General features: G+C 40.0%; 1 protein-coding gene across 1 annotated transcript; it reads right to left on the reverse strand.

The window, feature by feature from the left end:
* Nucleotides 1–1,268: 1,268 nt before the first annotated feature.
* Nucleotides 1,269–17,417, reverse strand: LOC106087148 (integrin beta-PS). Its single transcript, XM_059367988.1, has 8 exons — nt 16,860–17,417; nt 16,564–16,792; nt 11,567–11,651; nt 6,278–6,448; nt 5,958–6,221; nt 5,110–5,864; nt 1,619–2,096; nt 1,269–1,552 (listed from the first exon to the last, which is right to left on the reverse strand). The coding sequence occupies exons 1-8, from the start codon at nt 17,404–17,406 to the stop codon at nt 1,475–1,477; spliced, it is 2,607 nt and encodes an 868-aa protein (XP_059223971.1). The 5' UTR covers nt 17,407–17,417; the 3' UTR covers nt 1,269–1,474.
* Between the last annotated feature and the right edge of the window lie 4,166 nt (nt 17,418–21,583).

Here is a 21,583-nt window from a genome sequence, read left to right on the forward strand (position 1 = left end):
CATATGGGTCTAAGAATATTAAAATATGGGCCACATATTTTTAAACCTACCACATATTTTTATACCTATTCTAGAATGCTCATAGTTTGTCAATAAAACCGAAAAACGTATGCATATCTTCTATGGTGGGTACATGACATATTTAAACCGGGAGAACCTAACAAAATTTGTACTTTTCTTTGATGAAAAAGTGAAAAATAATTTCCATACATGTTCGTAAGTAATAAGAAGTGGTACCATTTTTTTTTTATAAAAACATAAAATTCACAATTTTTTATCCTAACTCCCTTTCATTTGTTCGCCTATTTTCAGCCAACGTTTCGCCGAGGTTTTTTTTGATATGGAGGTTGACAGCATTCCGCTTGATAAGCTGAACAGAATACTCAGCTTAATATTTGGTACCATATATGCATACATTAACTCTTAAGAGGTTAAGCATTTCGAAAGTATACATGTGATTGACTCATTCTAACGGTACTCTTGAAGAATAGCACCAAAAGAGAGAATATGTAATTAGTCGTTTTCAGACGTGAGTCAAGTGCAAAAGTGAAGTTAAGACAATATAATAATAGAAAAAATAAATCAAATTTATGCCGTGTTTCTCATTCTCCGTTTACATTTTATCGTATCGATATTCTTCTGGTTAAAGGAATTTGGTTTTCTGAATACATATGTATGTATATGCTTATTGCTTATTCTAACGGTAAACCTTAAACGTGGAGTTACATACTATGCGCACGCATTAAAAATAACTGCAAACAAATCCCAAAAAAGCGACGCGCATAAGTTAAAGAATTTTCAACTTTGAGGATTGAGCTCAAGCGTCATCTTGTGTTGCCATACGTGGAGTAGTGTTTTTAGGCATCAAAGCATGGCGAAACAATTAAAGGTGGTCTCATTTGTACTACAACCACAAATCATATGGTGCAATCCGCCATGCTGTCATCAAGCTGGTCGACGTTTTGCCAACATACACAAAGAAATTTATGTGCGTGTGTGTGTGTATACGTGTTCGTGCAGGAGCAGAGAATATGCGAGAAAGAAGATAACAACAAAGGGAATGTAAACAAAAATCTGCCCTGTTCGCTTGAGACCACCTTTTTAAAAGTGTTATGTTGGCTGATCGCTTTGCTTAACCTTGTTAGGTGAATCCTGCCCAATAACGACAAACCGTTGCAAGTTTACAGTTAGAAAGCTAAGTCAACTTTTGCGTTGCCATGTGGCAACACCAGTGCAATCCGGAATAATTGTTCGTTTAAAACTAGAAATTAATAGAGGTAGTGATATATTTCAGTTAAATAATATTAAGATGAGTTCGTTATAGGTCAAACAAAGACAGTTAACAGAATTTGGTGTTAAATATCAATATTAAAACGATACAATTTAATACAAGAACGAGATTTGGTAAGGAAAATGAAAATATTTTGAAGTAAGGGTTTCATCTCATATGCCAGCTTTTTAAGATACTGATTGCTTAAGGGCTCTTTTGTTTGTCAGTAAAGATGGGATTTTTGATTGTTGTTGTGGCTTGTTTGTAAATAGGATTTCCTCCCTGTAAAAGGAACAAAATATTTGCATTGCTTTAGGACATTGTTTTTAAATTTCGCTATGTACTTACAGTATCCCATTTGGCATTCATGCGCTCTTTCTCAAATTTAGCAAATTCATGGCGATCATGTATGGTAGTCACTAGTTTCCAGAACAGCAATATGGCCAAACCCACCAAAACAACAGCGGCTATGACACCCATTATAATGCCTAACATAAAAACTTTCGGTGCACATTCAAGTTTGTTTTGGGCCACCACCACAATCTTGTTATCTTCATTATTACTATATTTAAATTTGAATTTGCATTCGTTCTCATCATAGAATGTGCACAAATATTCGCCTTTGCTCTCCTCGATTTCTATCTTATCAACTTCTATGGGTTTGAATAGGGTGCAATTAGTGCGACAATCTTGAGGGTTCTTTAGGGGGCCAGTTTGATATACTTGACACTGGGTACAGGCTTTGAGATCAAGACAACGATCAGAACAAGTGGGACATTTTTCACAGTGGTCGCCAAAGAAACGTCCCTCTTCAGTTGATGTACATCTGAAAAACACACATACACATAAACACCAATTACAATTACACAGAAAAAATAAAAATCGATTTTAATCACGAAATTAATTGATCCAAATATTTTTTTTAAATGAAACTGCTTCAATCACGAAAATGATAATATCTATCACAGTTTTTAAAAAGGTGATTACAAAAATTTTCAATCGAAACGACTTGCATATTTAATTAAAAAAATGATTGAACATTTTTGCAATTTCTAATTGATTTTTTAAATGATCCAATTAAAAAATTATTGAATTTTTGACATTTTCAATTAATTTTTTAATTGATCCAATTAAAAAAAAAAAATATTAAAATTTTCGAAAAATCCAATTCATTTTTTAATTAAATTTAATGAAAATATTTAAATGTTATATTACAATTTTTGCGAAAAGCACGTTGTATGGGGCGTTCCCTCGATTTCGATGCAAGTAGGTTCACCTATGTAAAACTTCTGGAACACGAATTTGAGGTAAATTATTGGGTCCATGATCGCTCCTTAGAAACAAAACACCTACGGGGTTTTTCCCAAAATGAAACGGAAAATATTGTTTTCCGAATTATAAAAGGCAACCGTAGCGCAGAGGTTAGCATATGACGCTGAACGCCTGGGTTCGAATCCTGGCGAGACCATCAGAAAAAATTTTCAGCGGGGGTTTTCCCCTCCTAATGCTGGCAACATTTGTGAGGTACTATGCCATGTAAAACTTCACTACAAAGAGATGTCGCACTGCGGCACGCCGTTCGCACTCGGCAAAAAAAGGAGTCCCCGTATCATTGAGCTTAAAACTTGAATCGGACTGCACTCATTGATATGTGAGAAGTTTGCCCCTGTTCGTTAGTGGAATGTTCAGGCGCAAAATTTGCAATTTGAATTGTAAAAGAAAGAGTAGCGAGGCAGTAATTTAGGAAAATAAATAAAAAAAAAATTAAACCGATGCTAAAGAAGACGGTATGCTGCTAAGATAGTCGAAGAACTGTTTGTGGGCAAGTTTTATCTTCTTTTTATAAAGAGTATTTATCAAAATTTTGAGCGGCTAGATGTTTTCAAAAGCGGACAGCTATAACAGTGCTGCAGAGTCTAAAAAAGTTTCCCATTCCATTAAAAAATTATTGAAAGAACTTACTGCCTAGACAGCTAACATTTTTCTTTTTGACACTCAATTCGCCAGTTGAATGAAGACAGCTGTTTTCCCTCTATAAAATCAGCTGTTTTCAATAATTGTTTAATTGAAAAAGATTAAATTTTTAATCACATTTTATATATTTTTAATTGAAAATTTCATTCACATTCACTGTCCCAAATTTCGGCGAAATCGGACAATAAATGCGTTTTTTATGGGCCTAAAACCTTAAATCGAGAGATCGGTCTATATGGCAGCTATATCCAAATCTGTACCGATCTGTGCCAAATTGCAGAAAGTTGTCGAAGAATCTAACACAACTCATTGTCCCATATTTCGGCGAAATCGAACAATAAAAGGGCCTTTTATGGGCCCAAAACCTTAAATCGAGAGATCGGTCTATATGGCAGCTATATCCAAATCTGAACCGATCTGGGCCAAATTAAAGAAGAATGTCGAACGTACTAACACAACTCACTGTTCCAAATTTCAGCTTAATCGGATAATAAATGTGGCTTTGATGAGCCTAAGACCTTAAATCGGAGGATCGGTGTATATGGGGGCTATATTAAAATTCAAACTTAATCTGCTTATGAACAAAAAAAGAATCTGTGCGGAGTTTCAGCTCCGCGTGATTTCAACAAACAAACGGACAGACGGACGGACACTGCTTGATCGTCTTAGATTTTTACGCTGATCAAGAATATATATATATCTTATTGGGTCGGAAATGGATATTTCGATGTGTTGCAAACGGAAAGACAAAATGAATATACCCCCATTCTTGGGTGGTACTCATGGACGCTCACGCACGACTTTTTATGTCTATTCACGTTCCCTCACGATTTACGAGACAAAAAGTTTACTCACGCACGACTCACGAGTTGTGAGACATTCACAGTAGAGCTGGCAAAATATCGTTGGTACTATCGATATTTTAGTTTTTAGCTGAATATCGATTGATATTTTTCTTATCGATACTATCGACAAACTTCCACTATTTGCAAAATTGAACAAAAAATTTAATATACCCCAGTCACACATTTTTGAATCGTCCCTCTTGTTGAGTCAGGATTCACTAATAAAGGTTAGGTCACTTGCGAAAATATAAAGTGAGCAGTCCCCATGAACATCATTAAGGATGTCAAATCTGTCAATTGAAAATGTCATCAAATAGAAGAAAACGTACACAAAGAGTGAATGTAAAGAGAGAACAAGTTGACATCCTCAGTGCTAAGTATTGCAAAAAATTAAAAAAAGTTGTATGTCGGCTGATCGCTTGGCTCAAACTTATTCAGTGAATCCTGTTGTTGAGTTTTTCAAGTGTCGTTCGAATCGGCCCATAACCTGATAAAGCTTCCTTATTAAATCTCCCGATTTTACTTCTTGCGCCTATAGAGAGCGCAAGAGGGCTACGAATTGATACTGCTTCTACATAAACCGATTTCGTTTAAATACAGGTGATACGGAATTTATGATAGTATCGACACTATCGATACTTAAAACTAGAAATATCGAAACATTGAATGATGCGAATGTCGATAGTTTGCAGGTTCCACTCACAAGACAATCACGACTAACGACTCTGATTGTCTCATAACTCGTGAGTGTTTTGTGAGTCGTGCGCGACAATCAATCACGAAACACTCACAGCTCTAAGTATCTCATGATTCGTGATTAGTGGTGTGAGCTGGATTTCACTCACTCACAAAGAATTTTAATTCAGTCACTGTCACGCACGATCACGTGATTGGATTTAGATCTCACTCACGAATCACGTGACTCACGCATGATACGACAACACACCTGTAATACATACATACCTCAAATTTACGTTTGGTAGAAAGGCATAAAAAATTCTTAACTAATTTAGTACTCACTCGCATTTGCCGCAAACGCAATCACCGTGACCAGAGCAAATTTCACCACCATCAGGGGGATAACAGCTTTCGATGGAGGTCTTACAATTACAAGCGCTGCCCGACCAGCCAGCCTTGCAGGTACACACACCACAATCACAGGTGCCATGATCGGGACCCGAACACAATTGTTGCTCGTAACGTTCACACGAAAAGTTATCACATTCACAGAAACGTCCTGATATAATCTCATCGGGATTGGCACGTTTCTCACAATCACAAACACCGCACAAACAGGTGCCACGCCCATTACAGTCAACAATTGAGGAATTATCCGGACGGCAGCCGTAATCATTGTTTTTCCCTGGATGTATCTCATTAGTGGTGCATTCGCAGTTGTGACCGAAATGCATGTCATCACAATCACAAATGCCACACATTAATCTGCCTTGACCATTACATGTGGGTGAGTTAATTTTATAACCAGGTGATCCGGGACGTTCACAATCACAAGAGCACAACATTTCCAAATTGACAATTAAACTTTCATTAATGCCCACAGGATAGATTTGAATAACCTGATTCCATTCGGCAGGATCGGCGGGACAAGAAGTAACCATGATTTTAGCACTAAAGGTGACAATATCACCAACTTTCAGGCCATCACATTTGGCAGTTTCCAATTCATTGCTGCCGCTATTCAAACAGGTTGAATGATAGGTAATCTTAATGTGGCTAGTGGCATTATCTTTCATTTCAATGGAGGATGAGATTTTCTGCAGCCAGGAAAACATTCAAATTATTAAAAAAGAAAATTTTTGTTTGTTTCTCTTTCGAGACGAGAAATTTTCCACTGACACAATACTCACACTATATTCCTCTCTAACCAAATCGACAACATTGGCCGAATCTTTGGACAAAACAGCACTTGAGGAACCTTCAATTTTTGAAGACAATTTCTGATAGACGGAGTGCTGATCGGCGGTGACAGCAAAAATGATGTTAATAGAATTTTGTCTTACTTTATGATTTATATGTGAGATACTTGGATAATCCTGTATAACCGAATGGGTATAAAGGCCAGCATCATTTAGGTGGCATTCGCCATCATTGGGAGTAATAATACCGCCAAGCTGTAAAGAAAAAATGTTTGTCAAAGGTTTCCAAAATGTTTATGGCTATATATTACCTTCCCATCGCCAGCAAAATGGAAGCCAGCATCTGTGGAGAACACCAACAAACGACGGGCCTGTTCACGCCATCCGATTTGTTGGCGACAAGCAATGGCTTGCATAATGGCATCAAAGCCACCTTCAGGAGCATCCAAATTACCGGAGACAGGGGCATTTTTCACTTCAGTCTGATTGAAAATGGATAAATTAAAAATGTTGCCAGGTATTTGAGCATGTTTTAATATGTAGAGTAATAGGTTAGGTTAGGTTGAAAAGAGGATGCGGATATTAATTAGAGCTGGCAAAATATCGATGACACTTTCGATACTATCGGCAAAGTTAAATTTTTTGCAAAATTTAACAAAAACAATTAAAAGCGTGCTAAATTCAGCCGGGCCGAATCTTAGGAACCCACCTTTTCGTACTTGACACAGATGTTGCAAAATTTTAACGATATCGGACGAAAATTGCGGCTTTCAGAGGCTAAAGATGTCAAATCGGGAGATCGGTTATAGGTTATAGACTGATTTGGACCGTATTTGCTACAGTTGTAATAGAACACCGCATGGAAAATTTTAGCCAAATTAGCCAAGAAGTCAAAGAGTAAGGACTCAAGAAGTCAAATCGTGAGATAGGTTTATATGGGAGCTATACCAGGTTATAGATCGATTTGGACCGTACTTGGCACAGGTATTGGGAGTCATAACAAAACACCGCATGCTCAATTTCTACCAAATCGGTCAAAAATTGCGGCTTGTAAGGGCTCAAGAAGTCAAATCGGGAGATCGGTTTATATGGGAGCTATATCAGGTTATACGCCAATTTGGACCGTACTTGGAAATCAGAACAGAACACTATTTGCAAAAATTCACCCAAATCTGACAAAAATTGAGGTTTCCAGGGGAAAAATAAGTCAAATCGGGAGATCGGTTTATATGGGAGCTATGTCAGGTTATATATCGAAATGGACCGTACTAGGCACAGCTCTTGGAAGTCATTAAAGAACAAATCGGACAAAAATTGTGGCTTCCAGGGCCTCAAGATGTCAAATCTGGAGATCGGTTTATATGGGAGCTATATCCAAATCTGAACCGATATGGCGCATTAGCAATCCCCAATGACCTACGTCAAAATTAAGTATCTGTGCTAAATTTCAAGCGGTTAGCTTTACGCGTTCGACCGCTATCGTGATTTCGAAAGACGGACGGACATGGCTATTTCGAATCAGAACGTCGAGACGATCACGAAAATGTATAGTTTATGGGGTCTTAGATGAATATTTTGAAGTGTTACAAACGAAATGACTAAATTAGTGTGCCCCCATCCTATGGTGGTGGGTATAAAAACCGGTCCGACACTAAGTGTATCCCATAGGACACATTGCGCCTAAAGAGGGCGCTATTTTCAATCGATGATTTCGATTTTGACACACGAACGGACCGACATGGCTATTTTGAATCAGAACGTCGATACGATCAAGAATATATATACTTTATGGGGTCTTAGACGAATATTTCGTGGTGTTACAAACGGAATGACTAAATTATTATACCCCCATCTTATGGTGGTGGGCAAGATATATTCATTCACAGGTAGTGGCAGTTGGCCAACAACAAAATATTGGGTGCACTATATGTCAAAATCAGCGATTTGCACTAATCACTGATTTTGTGTATGTAAGTAGTTCACGCCACTTTTCGTTGCTTGTGTGTGTGGTTCTTAACTTTAACACACACACACAAGAAACTCGTTGACAGATAGTGCACTTAGCGAGAAAAAATTGTACTCAGCTGTTTACAGTACACTACCTGGTAGTTATGTCATGGTGGTGGGTATAAAAAGCGATCCGACACAAGTGTATGCTATAAGACACGTTGCGCCTAAAGAGGGCGCTATTTTCAACCGATGGGCTGAAATTTTGTAAAATGATTTCTCTCATGACTTCCAACTGAATTTATTATTTTTGATTTTATTCGGTCTGTGCATTGATAAAGCTTCTATATAAATCGATCTCTATCGATCGATCGATGGTTTAATGGAAATTAACGATAGTATCGATATTTACTATTAAAAATATCGAATGTTGCGAATATGGATAGTTTTCCAGCTCTAATATTGGGTTGCCCAAAAAGTAATTGCGGATTTTTTAAAGAAGGTAAATGCATTTTTAATAAAACTTAGAATGAACTTTAATCAAATATACTTTTTTTACACTTTTTTTCTAAAGCAAGCTAAAAGTAACAGCTGATAACTGACAGAAGAAAGAATGCAATTACAGAGTCACAAGCTGTGAAAAAATTTGTCAACGCCGACTATATGAAAAATCCGCAATTACTTTTTGGGCAACCCAATATTAATCCGCCAATGCCACTTTAGACATACACTTTGTGCGCTTTATATACTAAAAAGTAACCTTAGAAAAAGAAAATCCAAGTCAGGAATTTCGTACTACTTACAAAATACCTAATTGTTTTCCGTACCACGCCCCTAAGTGGGGATACAATCATGCCTGGTATTGTATCCCCACTTATGTGCCGGTGTCTGTTAGCCACCAAAGCCGGGCAATGACATAGGAAAATGCTCCAACGTCTCATCATCTTCCCCTGGTACGGATTTCTACCCCTTAGGCAGTCAAACCTATAGGAGTGGCGATAAAATGCCCGACTTTGGCGTGCCCTGTCCACTTTCTCCCTTATATTTATGTCATGGGACCCACAATTTATTCACCTGTTCCTTAGTATATGGTTTATCCAGTCTTGAATGACCAGGTCCACCGGGTATTAAGGATTGGATCAGTGTATCGGTCCGCACATTCTTAAAGGCCCCCTCAATGTCAATGCATACCGCCAAAGTGTACGCCTTGGCATCGAAGAATTCTTCTTTTTTATACACCTCTTGAAGGGCAGTCTCCACCGATCTTCCCTTGACATAGGCGTGCTGTTTGTACTTGAGCAGTTCGCTCGCGATGTCCTTCTCTTTATCATGGTATCCCCAATACGTTTCATGGTTTGAGTAGAAAGAGCTTAAGACTTATAGGTCTATAGGCCTTTACTGTCGCATAACTTGCTTTGCGGGGCTTGGGTAAAAATACCACTCTTGCCTCCTGCCAAGCTTTTGGAGTGTATGCATGTCCTAGCCACGCTGTGACAATAGTGGCCATTGGGGCCCCAGATTGCCGGCCTACTTCTGTAGTAACGCCGGAAATATTCTTTTCAGTCCGGTGAAGCTCCATAAGGCTTCCTTTATCAAAAACTCTGTAATGATAAACCTTCAATCAACCTCATTATTCCAAGATTCCGACTTCTCCTTGAGTACCGTCGTATCCTGTGGAAAATGCGTGTTTATCAAAAGCCATGTCCTGCGTTGTCTCTGCTTTCACTCCTAAGTCGTCTACTAACGTTTCAGTTTGGTCATGGATTTTTGAGAGAAACTTGTTGATCTTGGCGGCGTCATTAAAGCTTTCGATCTGTTCGCAGAAAAATTTCCAGGAGGCACGTTTTTTCGCTCTGATTGCAAATTTTCCCATGAACATTCCATTAAGGAACAGGGGCAAACTTGTAAGAAGTCAATGAGTTCTGTTTGCTTCAAGTTTATGTTCAATGATGGCGTGCCGAATAGCGAAATCTCTTGGGAGAAGTTTTAACATGGCACAGTACCTCACAAATGTCGCCAGCATTAGAAAAACCGCCACCGAAAAATTTTTCTGATGTTCTCGGTGGGATTCGAATCTGGGCGTTCAGCATCATAGGCGGACATGCTAACGTCTGCGTTACGGTGGCCTTTTTTGGCGCTCTGATAATCTTATTGTATTCCTTGAGCCGTGTGTAATACACTTTCCAAAATTCTTCCGCCGTTTTACGAAGTGCTCTGTTATAAAGTCGGTGGATCTCTTTCCAAATGTTGCAAATCTTCCCGGTCATCCAGGGTTTTTCTTGGGCTTATTTCCTTGCTCGAAGAGGACAATTATCTTTGAAAGACCCCAATATAGCAATCGTAATCCTGTTGACATTGTCTTCAATGTCTACTATGCTTGGACAATCTAAATTATCTTGCCCAAGCCTTCTTCTGAGTAGTCTTCCAAATTTTGTGCAGTTGGTTTTCAACTTATTACGGAAGTTCATCGGATTCGGCGCTGGTGTGCTATTCTAAACCTAATGAAGCGATGGTCACAGAAGAAGTGCTCCATGGAGACTCTCCCATACTGCGGTGTTACCAATATTAGGAATTATTAGGTCATAAGTGTTTTAGAGCTCTGCGAGGGCTTGGCTGCTCTTATTTATGTTGGCACTTCTCCACTTCGTCCGCTCTCTGGTTTTAAGGCTGTTTTGAGTTTCCTGGCACTGCACCGATGTGTCAATATAAGGATCATTACCCATCCTAGTGATCCGAATCTTGAGAAAGTCAGTAGTGGTTTCATCGTCGGATTCCTGTTCGTTAAGCAGTTTTGAGTCTCCCGTACCTACATTCCCTGATGTTCCAATATTAGGATATTTCCCTATCCTAGTCTTCCGAATCTTGAAAAAGTCGGCAATGGTTCCAACGTTGGGTCCCTGTTTGTAGGCTGTGATGAGTCTCTCGCCCCTGCACTGCCTGATGTTTTAATATTAGAATCTTTGCTTATCCTAGTCTTCCCATTATTCGGACAGTCGGCTATGGTTTCGTCGTCACCTCCTTGTTTGTTAGGCGGTTTTGAGTCACCTGCCATTACACGGCCTGATATCTCATTATAAGGATCTTTGCCTATCCTAGTCCTCCCAATCTTGAAAAAGACAGCCTTGTTCCCGTAGTGTGCCATGTCTTTAGTTTTAGCCAAACTTGTCACGGAGACTTCATCAATGTCCATCACAATATGAGTTCCTTCTCCTTCCTGTGGAAGACCTCTCATTTCTCTGCGACCAAACCTTGGTTTTGCTTGCCCAAGAGTCGCAACATGCATTCCGTCGCGAATTTACTGCCCCATTACTTGATTAAGACCGTCGCCTTTGTGAGCTGAGGGATGTCCATTTTTCTCACCTGGTTGAGCTTTACGTCCTCTCAGGGAGTGTGGATACTTCCAACGAGCTTTTTGACGGTATCAATACATTGTGCTGGCGCAATGCGCAGCGTAAAAATGTTCTCTCTATACTCGTAGCTCATAATTTGTATGGGTGGACCCTTTCTAGAGTTTCACACATGTTCGTAAATCCGCTTGTAACCAGATCCTCCACTTTGGACCGAGGATGTGGTGGAATCCTACCAGATGCACAGCCGATGTTTAGAGTAGAGTAATTAAACGTAAAATATATGAAAAAATATTGGGTTCTTACAGTGAATTTTGCGGTATTTGTACTCAAAGGCATATGGTTGCGATAACCATAGGGTGCTGCACATTGATCACAGGGATGTTCCAGTCTGTTGATTATAATGGTATTGTGATATGCATCAACAATTGGCAGCGGTGGTGATTTGAAAAAAAAAGAGAAACATTACAAGAAAAATATTTAGAAAAGTATAACCTATCTTATAAGGCATATTTTGGGTTGCCCAAAAAGTAATTGCGGATTTTTCATATAGTCGGCGTTGACAAATTTTTTCACAGCTTGTGACTCTGTAATTGCATTCTTTCTTCTGTCAGTTATCAGCTGTTACTTTTAGCTTGCTTTAGAAAAAAAGTGTAAACAAGTATATTTGATTAAAGTTCATTCTAAGTTTTATTAAAAATGCATTTTCTTTCTTTTAAAAAATCCGCAATTACTTTATGTGCAACCCAATAATTTTAGAAAAAAAAATACAAACACATTAAGTTCAGCCGGTCGGTCTTTATACAACAAAAATTTTGCCCATAAACATTCCATTAAAGAACAAGGCCCAACTTCTCACATTTCACTCAATGCTAAGTTTAAGCTCAATGATAAGGGACCTCATTTTCATAGCATAGTCCAAAAGGTATGCAAAACCTCTTTGGGGAAAAGTTTTTACATGGCATAGTACCTCACAAATGTCACCAACATAAGGAGGAAATAGACGCCAATTAACAGTAAGCCAATAGAGAGAGAACCAATAGCATACAAATCCATACATATGCACCAAAACTGTCAGAGAGATTTGAAAACGCAAATTGCATACACACAAAACCACAAACACACTTAGATACCTATTTACTAACACAAAGACGAAATTAGACAATATGGAAAAATCGAATGTAGTATACCAGATCAAATGGAGATGGAGCTACCGGATGCCCAAAATTGTATATCGGAACCACCAAAAATAAACTAAAAACTAAACTGGCAGGGCATAAATCTGACATTAAATTAACAAGTAGAAACCCGAACATCAAAAAACAGCTTTATCAGAACACTGTGCAACAGAACACCATGAGCCAGACTTAGAGAGAGTGAGAATAATAGATAATAGATAAAGGGATAAATAACAACAAGAGACTTACACTAGAAACGCCACACATCATCAATACGACACCAACGAAACGCATGAATTGCAAAGCAGACACTCAAGGCCAAAACAGAATGAGCCCGTTGAACTTTGTTTTTGAGCGCTGCGTTAAAAAATGCAATTCTACAAACAAATTCCACAAAAGTAACGCTCGAGGTGTTACAAACAGAATGACGAAATAAGTATCCCCCATCCTATGGTGGAAGGTGTAATAAATTTAATTTTTTGTAGATCGTATTTCTATTGTTATTGCATTTCATTGAAATCCGAAGCATAAATCGAAGCATAAATAAAATGAAACAATTAAAAGCGTGTTAAGTTCCCCCGGGCCGAATCCGCCATGGATTCTGCAAAAAAATGGGAGCAATATCTGTTTATGGACCGAATTGGACAGTATTTTGCGCAGTTATTGAAAGTCATTTTCAAATTCAGCACAATCGGACAAAAATCGCGGCTTTTAAGGGATCAACAAGTCAAATCGGTTTATATGGTAGTTATATCATATTATTGACCGATTTAGACCATGCTTGGCACAGTTGTTGGAAGTAGTAACAAAACACTACATGCTAAATTTCAGCCAAATCGTATAAAAATTGCGGAGATCGGTTTATATAGGAGCTATATCGGGAGATCGGTTTATATGGGAGCTATATCAGGTTATACACCGATTTAGACGGTACTTGACACAGGTATTGGAAGTACACAAAAAGAACATAAAAGAACACCACGTTCAAAATTTCAGCCAAATTGGACAAAAATTGAGGCTTCCAGGGGCCCAATAAGTTAAATCGGGATCGGGTTTATATGGGAACTATGTAAGGTTATAGACCGATTGGGACCGTATTTGGCACAGCTGTTGAAAGTCATAACAGAACACCACGTTCAAAATTTCAGCCAAATCGGACAAAAATTTTGGCATCCAGGGCCTTAAGAAGTCAAATCGGGAGATCGGTTTATATGGGAGCTATAACAATATTTCGAGGTGTTACAAACGGAATGAGTAGATTAGTATACCCCCATCCTAGGGTGGTAGGTATAAAAAAAAAACAGAAAGTCGTCGAGCTTGAATTAAAAACAACAAAATTAAATAAAGTCGAGTTAAATATAATCAACGCCGCTGAAAATTTTTTTTCTGATGTTCTCACTAAAAATCGAATCCTGGCGTTTAGTGTCATAGTCGGACATGCTTAACATTTCGCTACGGTGTTAACATCTGCGCTACGATGGCCTCGGTCTACATACAACTGCATTAAATTGTTCTCCAATAAAGACCATGGCGAAACAACTAAAGTGGTCTCATTTGTACAACAATCACAAATCACATGGTGCAATGGGCCATCTTGCCATCAAGCTGATCGACGTTTTGCCAACACATTCAAAGAAATATGTGTGTGTATACGTATGCGTACATGAGCGAGAAAGAAGAAAATAACAAAGAGAATGCAAACAAAAATCTGACAACCGTCAAACCTGACCGGCTGTAAACAGCTGTTCGCGTGAGACCACCTTTATGAATTCTTCTTAAATCAGGCAAGGTGGTCGTCTAAAACTTCTGTTCCACTTCACTTGAACGAATAGAGACAATCCAAGATATGTTAAGGCTTCTGGTGAAAACGCATTTCCACAGAATTGGACGGTCTTTATTGCAGAAAGAGGCGGTCTACCAGGCGCCCCATCTAGGTACTGTATTCACAGGGTGCCTGGAATTGGGTAATACAATGTGTATACTCCGAAATTGCAGGGAGGGGTTTATATCGAAGTCCGGCAAGGCGGCAACAAAGGCCTATGGTGTCACTCTTATGATCGATAGGCTGTTGAGATGGTATACGACTGGGCTAGGTCTAGGGGTCTGAATGTTAACCCACAAAGACTGAAATCTGCCTGTTCACAAGGGAAGACGAAGGAAGCGCAGCGTTTCGAGGTGCAACGTTTTCTCAGTAGAGCATTTTTGATATCCTACAAATACTAAGAAGTGATCTTAGTCAGGAAACTGAACTGAAAATCTCATATTCAGCAGCGTAATAAGAAGGCTCATAGATGTTAAGGAATATGTAGACGCGAAATGCGGGCCTGAATTCGAGGATAGTTCACTGGCTCTACAGGAGCCTGATTAGACCTATTCTAACGTACGCCTCAGTAGTTTGGGAGACTGCGGTGGACAAAAAGTCCAATATTAGGACAATACAACAGGTTTAGGAAACATGTTGTATTGGCACAGAAGACAGTTCAAGATTTCCGATCCATATCCACATACAGATTAGGTATCAGGCAGCCACTGTGCCTATTATAATTAAAGCGATGGAAGAGTGGATAGGAGAGAAGAAGCAGGTCATACCATTGCCGAATAATCGAGACAGTTCAAGATTTCCGATCCATATCTACATACAGATTAGGTACCAGGCAGCCACTGTGCCTATTATACTTAAAGCGATGGAAGAGTGGATAGAAGAGAAGAAGCAGGTCATACCATTGCCGAATAATCGAGGTGACGATAGGAGAATAGGTTGGAGTAGGATAGATTGGAAGTTTCTGACCGGATATCTCGTGAGTGAGCCACTTTTGGCAGCGGCACTGTACTTTTAGAAACTCTGTTATTGCAATCTGGGTGCTCTTACTACACGGATTGTTCAAACTTAGAGGACAGAACGGAACTAGGTATCTTGTGTCTTCATTGAGGACCCAGAGACAGAGTTCTGTTTCTGGCTTCTTGACCATATATAAAACATAATCATAAAGCATGAGGTGGTACAAAAAATATCTTTGCAGGTAGTAAGTCGAAGTCGAAGCCTTTCAGGGCAACGCAGTCCCAGTTAAGGCCCTGGGTGATGAGCGCGCATACTACACTATGGAACAATGAACAATGAAATGATCGAAAGGACCACGACAATGCTCTGGGAGAATCCAGATAGTGAGAAGACGACGCTATTGCTGAGAAGTAGTAACTTGTTGTCTTGGCTTAGGTGGAGCGTTTAGAATCACGCCTACTAGGGCAACGGAGACAGTTCAAGATCTCCGATCCATATCCGAGCCTATTATACTTAAAGCGACGGGAGAACGGATAAGAGATAGAAGCAGGTCATACTATTGTCGAATAATCGATGTGACGATAGGACACCTGGATGGATTGGTTGGAGGTTTCTGACCGGATACCTGAGACGACACTGTTGGTAGCGGCACTGCACACCTGGATGGATTGGTTGGAGGTTTCTGACCGGATACCTGAGACGACACTGTTGGCAGCGGCACTGCACTTGTCGAAACTCTGGTATTGCCATCTGGTTGCTCATGCTACACGTATTGGTGAAGGCTAGTGAAGAACAGATTTATGTGTCTTGTGTCTTCATTGAGGACCCAGAGACAGAGTTCTGTTTCTAGCTGCCTGGCCATAACATAGTCCTGCAAGCGGAAATTTGGGCATGAGGTGATACGAAAAATATCTTTGCAGGTAGTATGTCGAAGCCTTTCAGGGCAACGCAGTCCCAGTTAAGGGTCTGGGTGAGGAGCGCGCATACTGCACTATGGAACAATGAAACGATCGGAAGGACCACGACAATGCTCTGGGGGGATCCAGATAGTGAGAAGACGAAGCTATTACTGAGAAGTAGTAAAGAGGGTCAGTATGGTTTGCGGTATGATTATGGGACACTTATGGGCGCATTTATGCGCCCAGGATTCACTGAATGAGGTTAATTTTTTGGCAGTACTTGGCATTGAGGATGTCAACTTGTTTTCTTTTTTATTTTCATTCCTTGTTTACGTTTTCTCCTACTTGATGACATATTCGATCGGCAGATTTGACAACCTTAATGATGTTCATGGGGCCTACACACTTTATGTTTTTGCAAGTGACCTAATCTGGGTGTGTACTTACTTTGCGGGTACAGTAGAGACATAAGGCATTAGTACTTTATCAACGAATGAACCAAAACCCAAACGGAAATTGGAGGTAATTTTACGCATAGTATCCGACAGTAAATCACCCAAAGCCGATAATTTCTCTTTGTCATCTTCCATAGATTTAGACAAGTCCATAAGATAATACAAATCAACAGGATAATCTTCGGCTTGTTTGTAACGGAATTGTAAATTGTGGGCTTCATCTAAAATTGAAAAAAGAACATTTTTTTCATTTATGCATGACTAAGCTAAACTTATTCTATTACTTACTCATACGCAATTTTAAATTCACTCTTTGTGGACTGATTTGTATAATCTCCTCCGCATAGCTACTGGCTGCAGCTGATGAACCAGAGGCACCAGCCGATGAAGAACTGCTGTAGGAGGAGTTGTAATAATAGGAACTTCCAGCTGACATTTGTCCACCACCCATAGCGGCCCGTCCACTTGCTCGACTCAGTACTTTATTGACCAAAATCTCTTGTTGGGTCTTTGGATTTTGTGTATATTGAGCACTACAGAAATTATTCATATATTCCGAAAAACACCTGGGTTTGTCACCAAGTTTTGGGTCCGAACACCAGGCACACTCTAGTGTCTGTATACATTCGTGACAGGTGGCTTTGTTAACGCAGGCATTTTGGCTTAATTTGCCTGTCGATTGACTTTCAGCCGCAAATGCAAGACACGATAGAACAAATATTGCTAGCGCCAGCGTCTGCAGATGTTGTTTGGAAGATCTCATATTTGCTAGTGTCAGTGAAGTACCGTTCGTTGGTCTGTTGTTGATGCTGTTGTTTAAACTAAAGTCCTGCATTCACTGAAGTGAGAGAGAGGCACGTCTTTCAAATAAGTATAGGGGTTTGTGTTCAAAAAAGAATTCCATTGTGCCATAAATAACAATTTCTTATGTATATACATTTAGTCATCTTAATTGCGTCATTTTTCAACTTCACACGATAGCAATAAAGTTTTTTTATAGTTCTCCGGATACACCAAAAACCGCAATCCAAAACTCTTACACATAAAAATATAAGCTTGCAGTGTTTTGTTTCATAATGTCGAAAACGCCTTATACCTAAAATGAGAGGATTACGAATAACAGATGTTATGTCCGGTTAGACCGAATCTAAGGAACCACCTTACTTTAATTTAATTGGCTATGGCAGAACATTTGTTCCACTAGCCGAACGTAGAATAGCGTTCCAAACGCCTCGATCTTCTGCGCTCATTCTAAAATCTCTGACACCAAGTTTCGAGGTGTCTTCCACCACTTGATCTTTCCATCGGGCTTTGTGTCTTCCCGGTTTGCCTTCGAAAGACTTCTTTGCTGGAGCTTCTTCATCCATTCTGACAACATGACATAGCCAGCGCAGCCGTTGTATTTTGATGCTATCGTCGTCATACATTTCGTGGTTCATACGTCGCCTATATTCTCCATTATCGCAAACTGGTCCATATATTTTACGAAGAATCTTTCTCTCAAATACTCCCAAGTGCTGCCTCATCTGCTTTCACAAGTACCCATGCTTCAGAACCATATAACAACACGGGAAGTATCAGTGTCTTGTATAATGTAATCTTCGTCTGTCGAGAGGTGGCCTTGTTTCTAAACTGCTTACTTAGTCCAAAGTAGCTTCTGTTTGCCAGTATTATTCTTCGCTAAATATCAAAACTGGTGTCATTCGTTTCGGTTACGGTGGTGCCGAGATAAAGTAACTGACTATCTCAAAGATTACCAGAGCGGCAAAACTTGCCTCCGGGAAGCTTTTCTGCGAACAGGTCGATAGCGTTAATGACGCCGCCAACATAAAAAAGTTTCTCTCAAAAACCCATGTCCAAACTGAAACTTTAGTAGAGGACATGGGAATGAGAGCAGGGACAACGGAGGGCATGTAAAGGCTTTTGATGAAAACCCATTTTCCACAGGATACGAAGGCACTCACGGAGATACCGGAATCTTGGAATAATGAATTTATGGTGAAGGAATCCTTGAGGGGCTTCAAACCATTTAAGTCACCCGGACCTGATGGAATATTTCAGGCGTTACTACAGAAAGAGGCAGACTAACTGGCGCCTCGTCTGATCAAAATTTTCACATCGTGCCTAGGACTTGCATATACTCCAAAAGCTTGGCAGAAAGTAAGGGTGGTGTTTATACCCAAGCCCGGCAAGGCAAGTTATGCGACACCAAAATCCTTTCTACTCAAAACCATGGAACGTATTGTGGACACCATGATAAAGAGTAGGACATCCAGCGAAATGCTCAAATACAAACAGCATGCCTATGCCAAGGGAAGGTCGGCAGAGACTGCCCTACACGAGGTTGTGCATAAAATAGAAGAATCCTTCGATGCCAAAATGTACACACTGGCGGTATGCATTGACATCGAGGGGGCTTCTAACAATGTGCCGACCGACACATTGATCCAATCCTTAGACCAGTACCGGGTGGACCCGATCCTTAGAGACTGGATAAACAATATACTAAGGAACAGGTAGATAACTTGTGTGTCCCATGCCATAAATATAAGGGAGAAAGGGCACGCCACAGGGGGGCATTTTATTGCCACTACTATGGGTGACCACCATATATGACCTATTACGGATGTTGACTGAGGATGGATTTGAACCCGTCTGCTATGCAGACGATGTTGTAATACTTCTGAGGGGTAAGAATCCGAACGAGCTATGCAGAAGGGCCGAAAGGGTCTTGCATATGGCATATGACTGGGCTAGACCCAGAAGTCTCAATGTTAACCCAGAGAAGACTGAAATATGACTGTTTACGTGGAAGACGAAGGTGGGCCAATTTAACGCACCACGTTTCCTCAATAAGACGATTTAGATATCTGACAAAGCCAAATATTTAGGTGTGATCTTGGACAGGAAACTGAAATGGAAGTGTCATATTCAGGAGCGTACTGAGAAGGCTCACAGATGTTGAGCACTATGTAGACGGGCCGTAGGCTCGAAATGGGGCCTGAATCCAAGGATAGTCCCCTGGCTCTACAGGATTAGACCAATACATACTTACGCCTCAGTAGTTTGCTGGACTGCGATGGAGAAAAAGTGTAACGTAAGGAAGATAACACACACAGATGGATTAAAGCTACAGGACAGGGTGGGCCTGGGGATCTACATTGAGAACCCAGGGACAGAGTTCCGTTTTAGACTGCCTGACCATAGTATGGTCCTGCAGGCGGAGATCCACGAGATCATGAAATGCGTGAGGTGGTGTAGTAATAACGCGAGGACATCTTGTGTGAACATCCTTACACACAGTAAACTGACCACCAGGGCAATAACAACGAGGACGGTAAGGGTTCGTGACCGTGTCTTGGAGTTTAAGAAGCATATTAACGCCTTCTCTGAGGATGGCATGATCCTCATCGTTTTGTGCCGGGCCAAAGGTAGAGTTGACAAAATATCAATGGCTCAATGCATATCGTGATGACATTTTAAGTCGGTCTAGCTATGCCCGTCTAACTTTTGAAGGAGCAAAGCTAGGCGCTTGAAATTTTGCAAAATTACTTCTAATTAGTTGGGTTGGGTTGGGATTGTAAATGGGCCATACCGGTTCATGTTTTGATATAGCTGCCATATTGACCAATTTTGGGTCTCGACTTCTTGAGCTTCTGGAGGGCGCAATTCTTATCCGATTTGGCTGAAATTTTGCACATATCGTTTTGGTAAGACTTCTAACAACTGTGTTGAGTATGGTTTAAATCAATCCTAATCCTGATATAGCCTGATATAATCTTACCCGATTTGGCTGAAATTTTGCACATATTATTTTGGTATGACTTCCAACAGCTGTGTCAAGTATGGTTTAAATCAGCCCTTATCCTGATATAGCTCCCATATAAACCGATCTCCCGATTAGACTTCTTGAGCCTCTAGAGGGAGCGATTGTTATCCAATTTGGTTGAAATTTTGCACATTTTGTTTTAGTATTACTTTCAATAACTGTGTAAAGTATTGTCTAAATCAGTCTATAACTTGATAAAGCCGCCATATAAATCGATTTCCTGATTTGACTTATTGCGTCTTAGACGGCGCAATTCGTATCCAATTTGGCTGAATTTGTCAAGCTCCTGTAGGTGAGCAAGGTTGTTCCCGTCCAAAAGACCGATCGCCGCGGGAACATGTTGGCAATTAGTTTTTTAAAGGCGCAATTAACCCGCCTTGTCACATCGAGCATCATAGGTACTCAGTATTTGTGCAAGAGCCGTTGCCGCCTGGCCTCTCACTGAGACTCTCTGGTCGATACAGCTGATTTTTCGCGACTGCCGTTACAGTTACTCCGTATGGAGCAACCTGTGAACGCGCCCGGTATGATGCATGATTTGGATTGGTGCATGATTTGGAAAGTGGTCTCTCGCGAACAGCTGCTAACAGCCGGCCAGGTTTAACGGTATTAAGATGACAGATTTTAGTTTGCATTCTATTTGTTGTTGTCTTCTTTCTGCATATTATATACTCATGTACGCACACGTATACCCACACGCACACAAATTTCGTTATGTGTGTTGGCAAAACTTCGCTGAGCTTGATGACAAAATGCCGGATTGCACCATATGATTTGTGGTTGTTGTACCAATGAGACCACCTTTCATTTTTTCAATTTCTCCAAAATTTTTTAAATTTGCAAAAACCAAACCTGAATAGAAAAATACAACCAACGCTCAGTATTTCGTTTTCAAAGTACCCAGTGAGCAATTTTTACCGAGTTCGTAACGAATTCGGACTGAATCTCTGCACAAGTTGCCGGTACCCGATCTTTTTGCGAAATCGTAACAAACGTTGTATGGGCGGTTTACACGAATTCTGAAAGTTTTGACAGGGGAACTTTAGAATTAGCATCAGAGTTGCGTAACGAATTCTTTTAGAATTCGTAAGAAAACTGTAAGGAAATTCTGAGGGAATTTTTAAAATTGCTCAGATATTTCCGATGTTTTGTTAGATTTTCGTGACAATTTCAGACAAAACTC

The sequence above is a fragment of the Stomoxys calcitrans genome, chromosome 4 (genome assembly GCF_963082655.1).
Source record: "Stomoxys calcitrans chromosome 4, idStoCalc2.1, whole genome shotgun sequence".
Taxonomy (NCBI): domain Eukaryota; kingdom Metazoa; phylum Arthropoda; class Insecta; order Diptera; family Muscidae; genus Stomoxys; species Stomoxys calcitrans.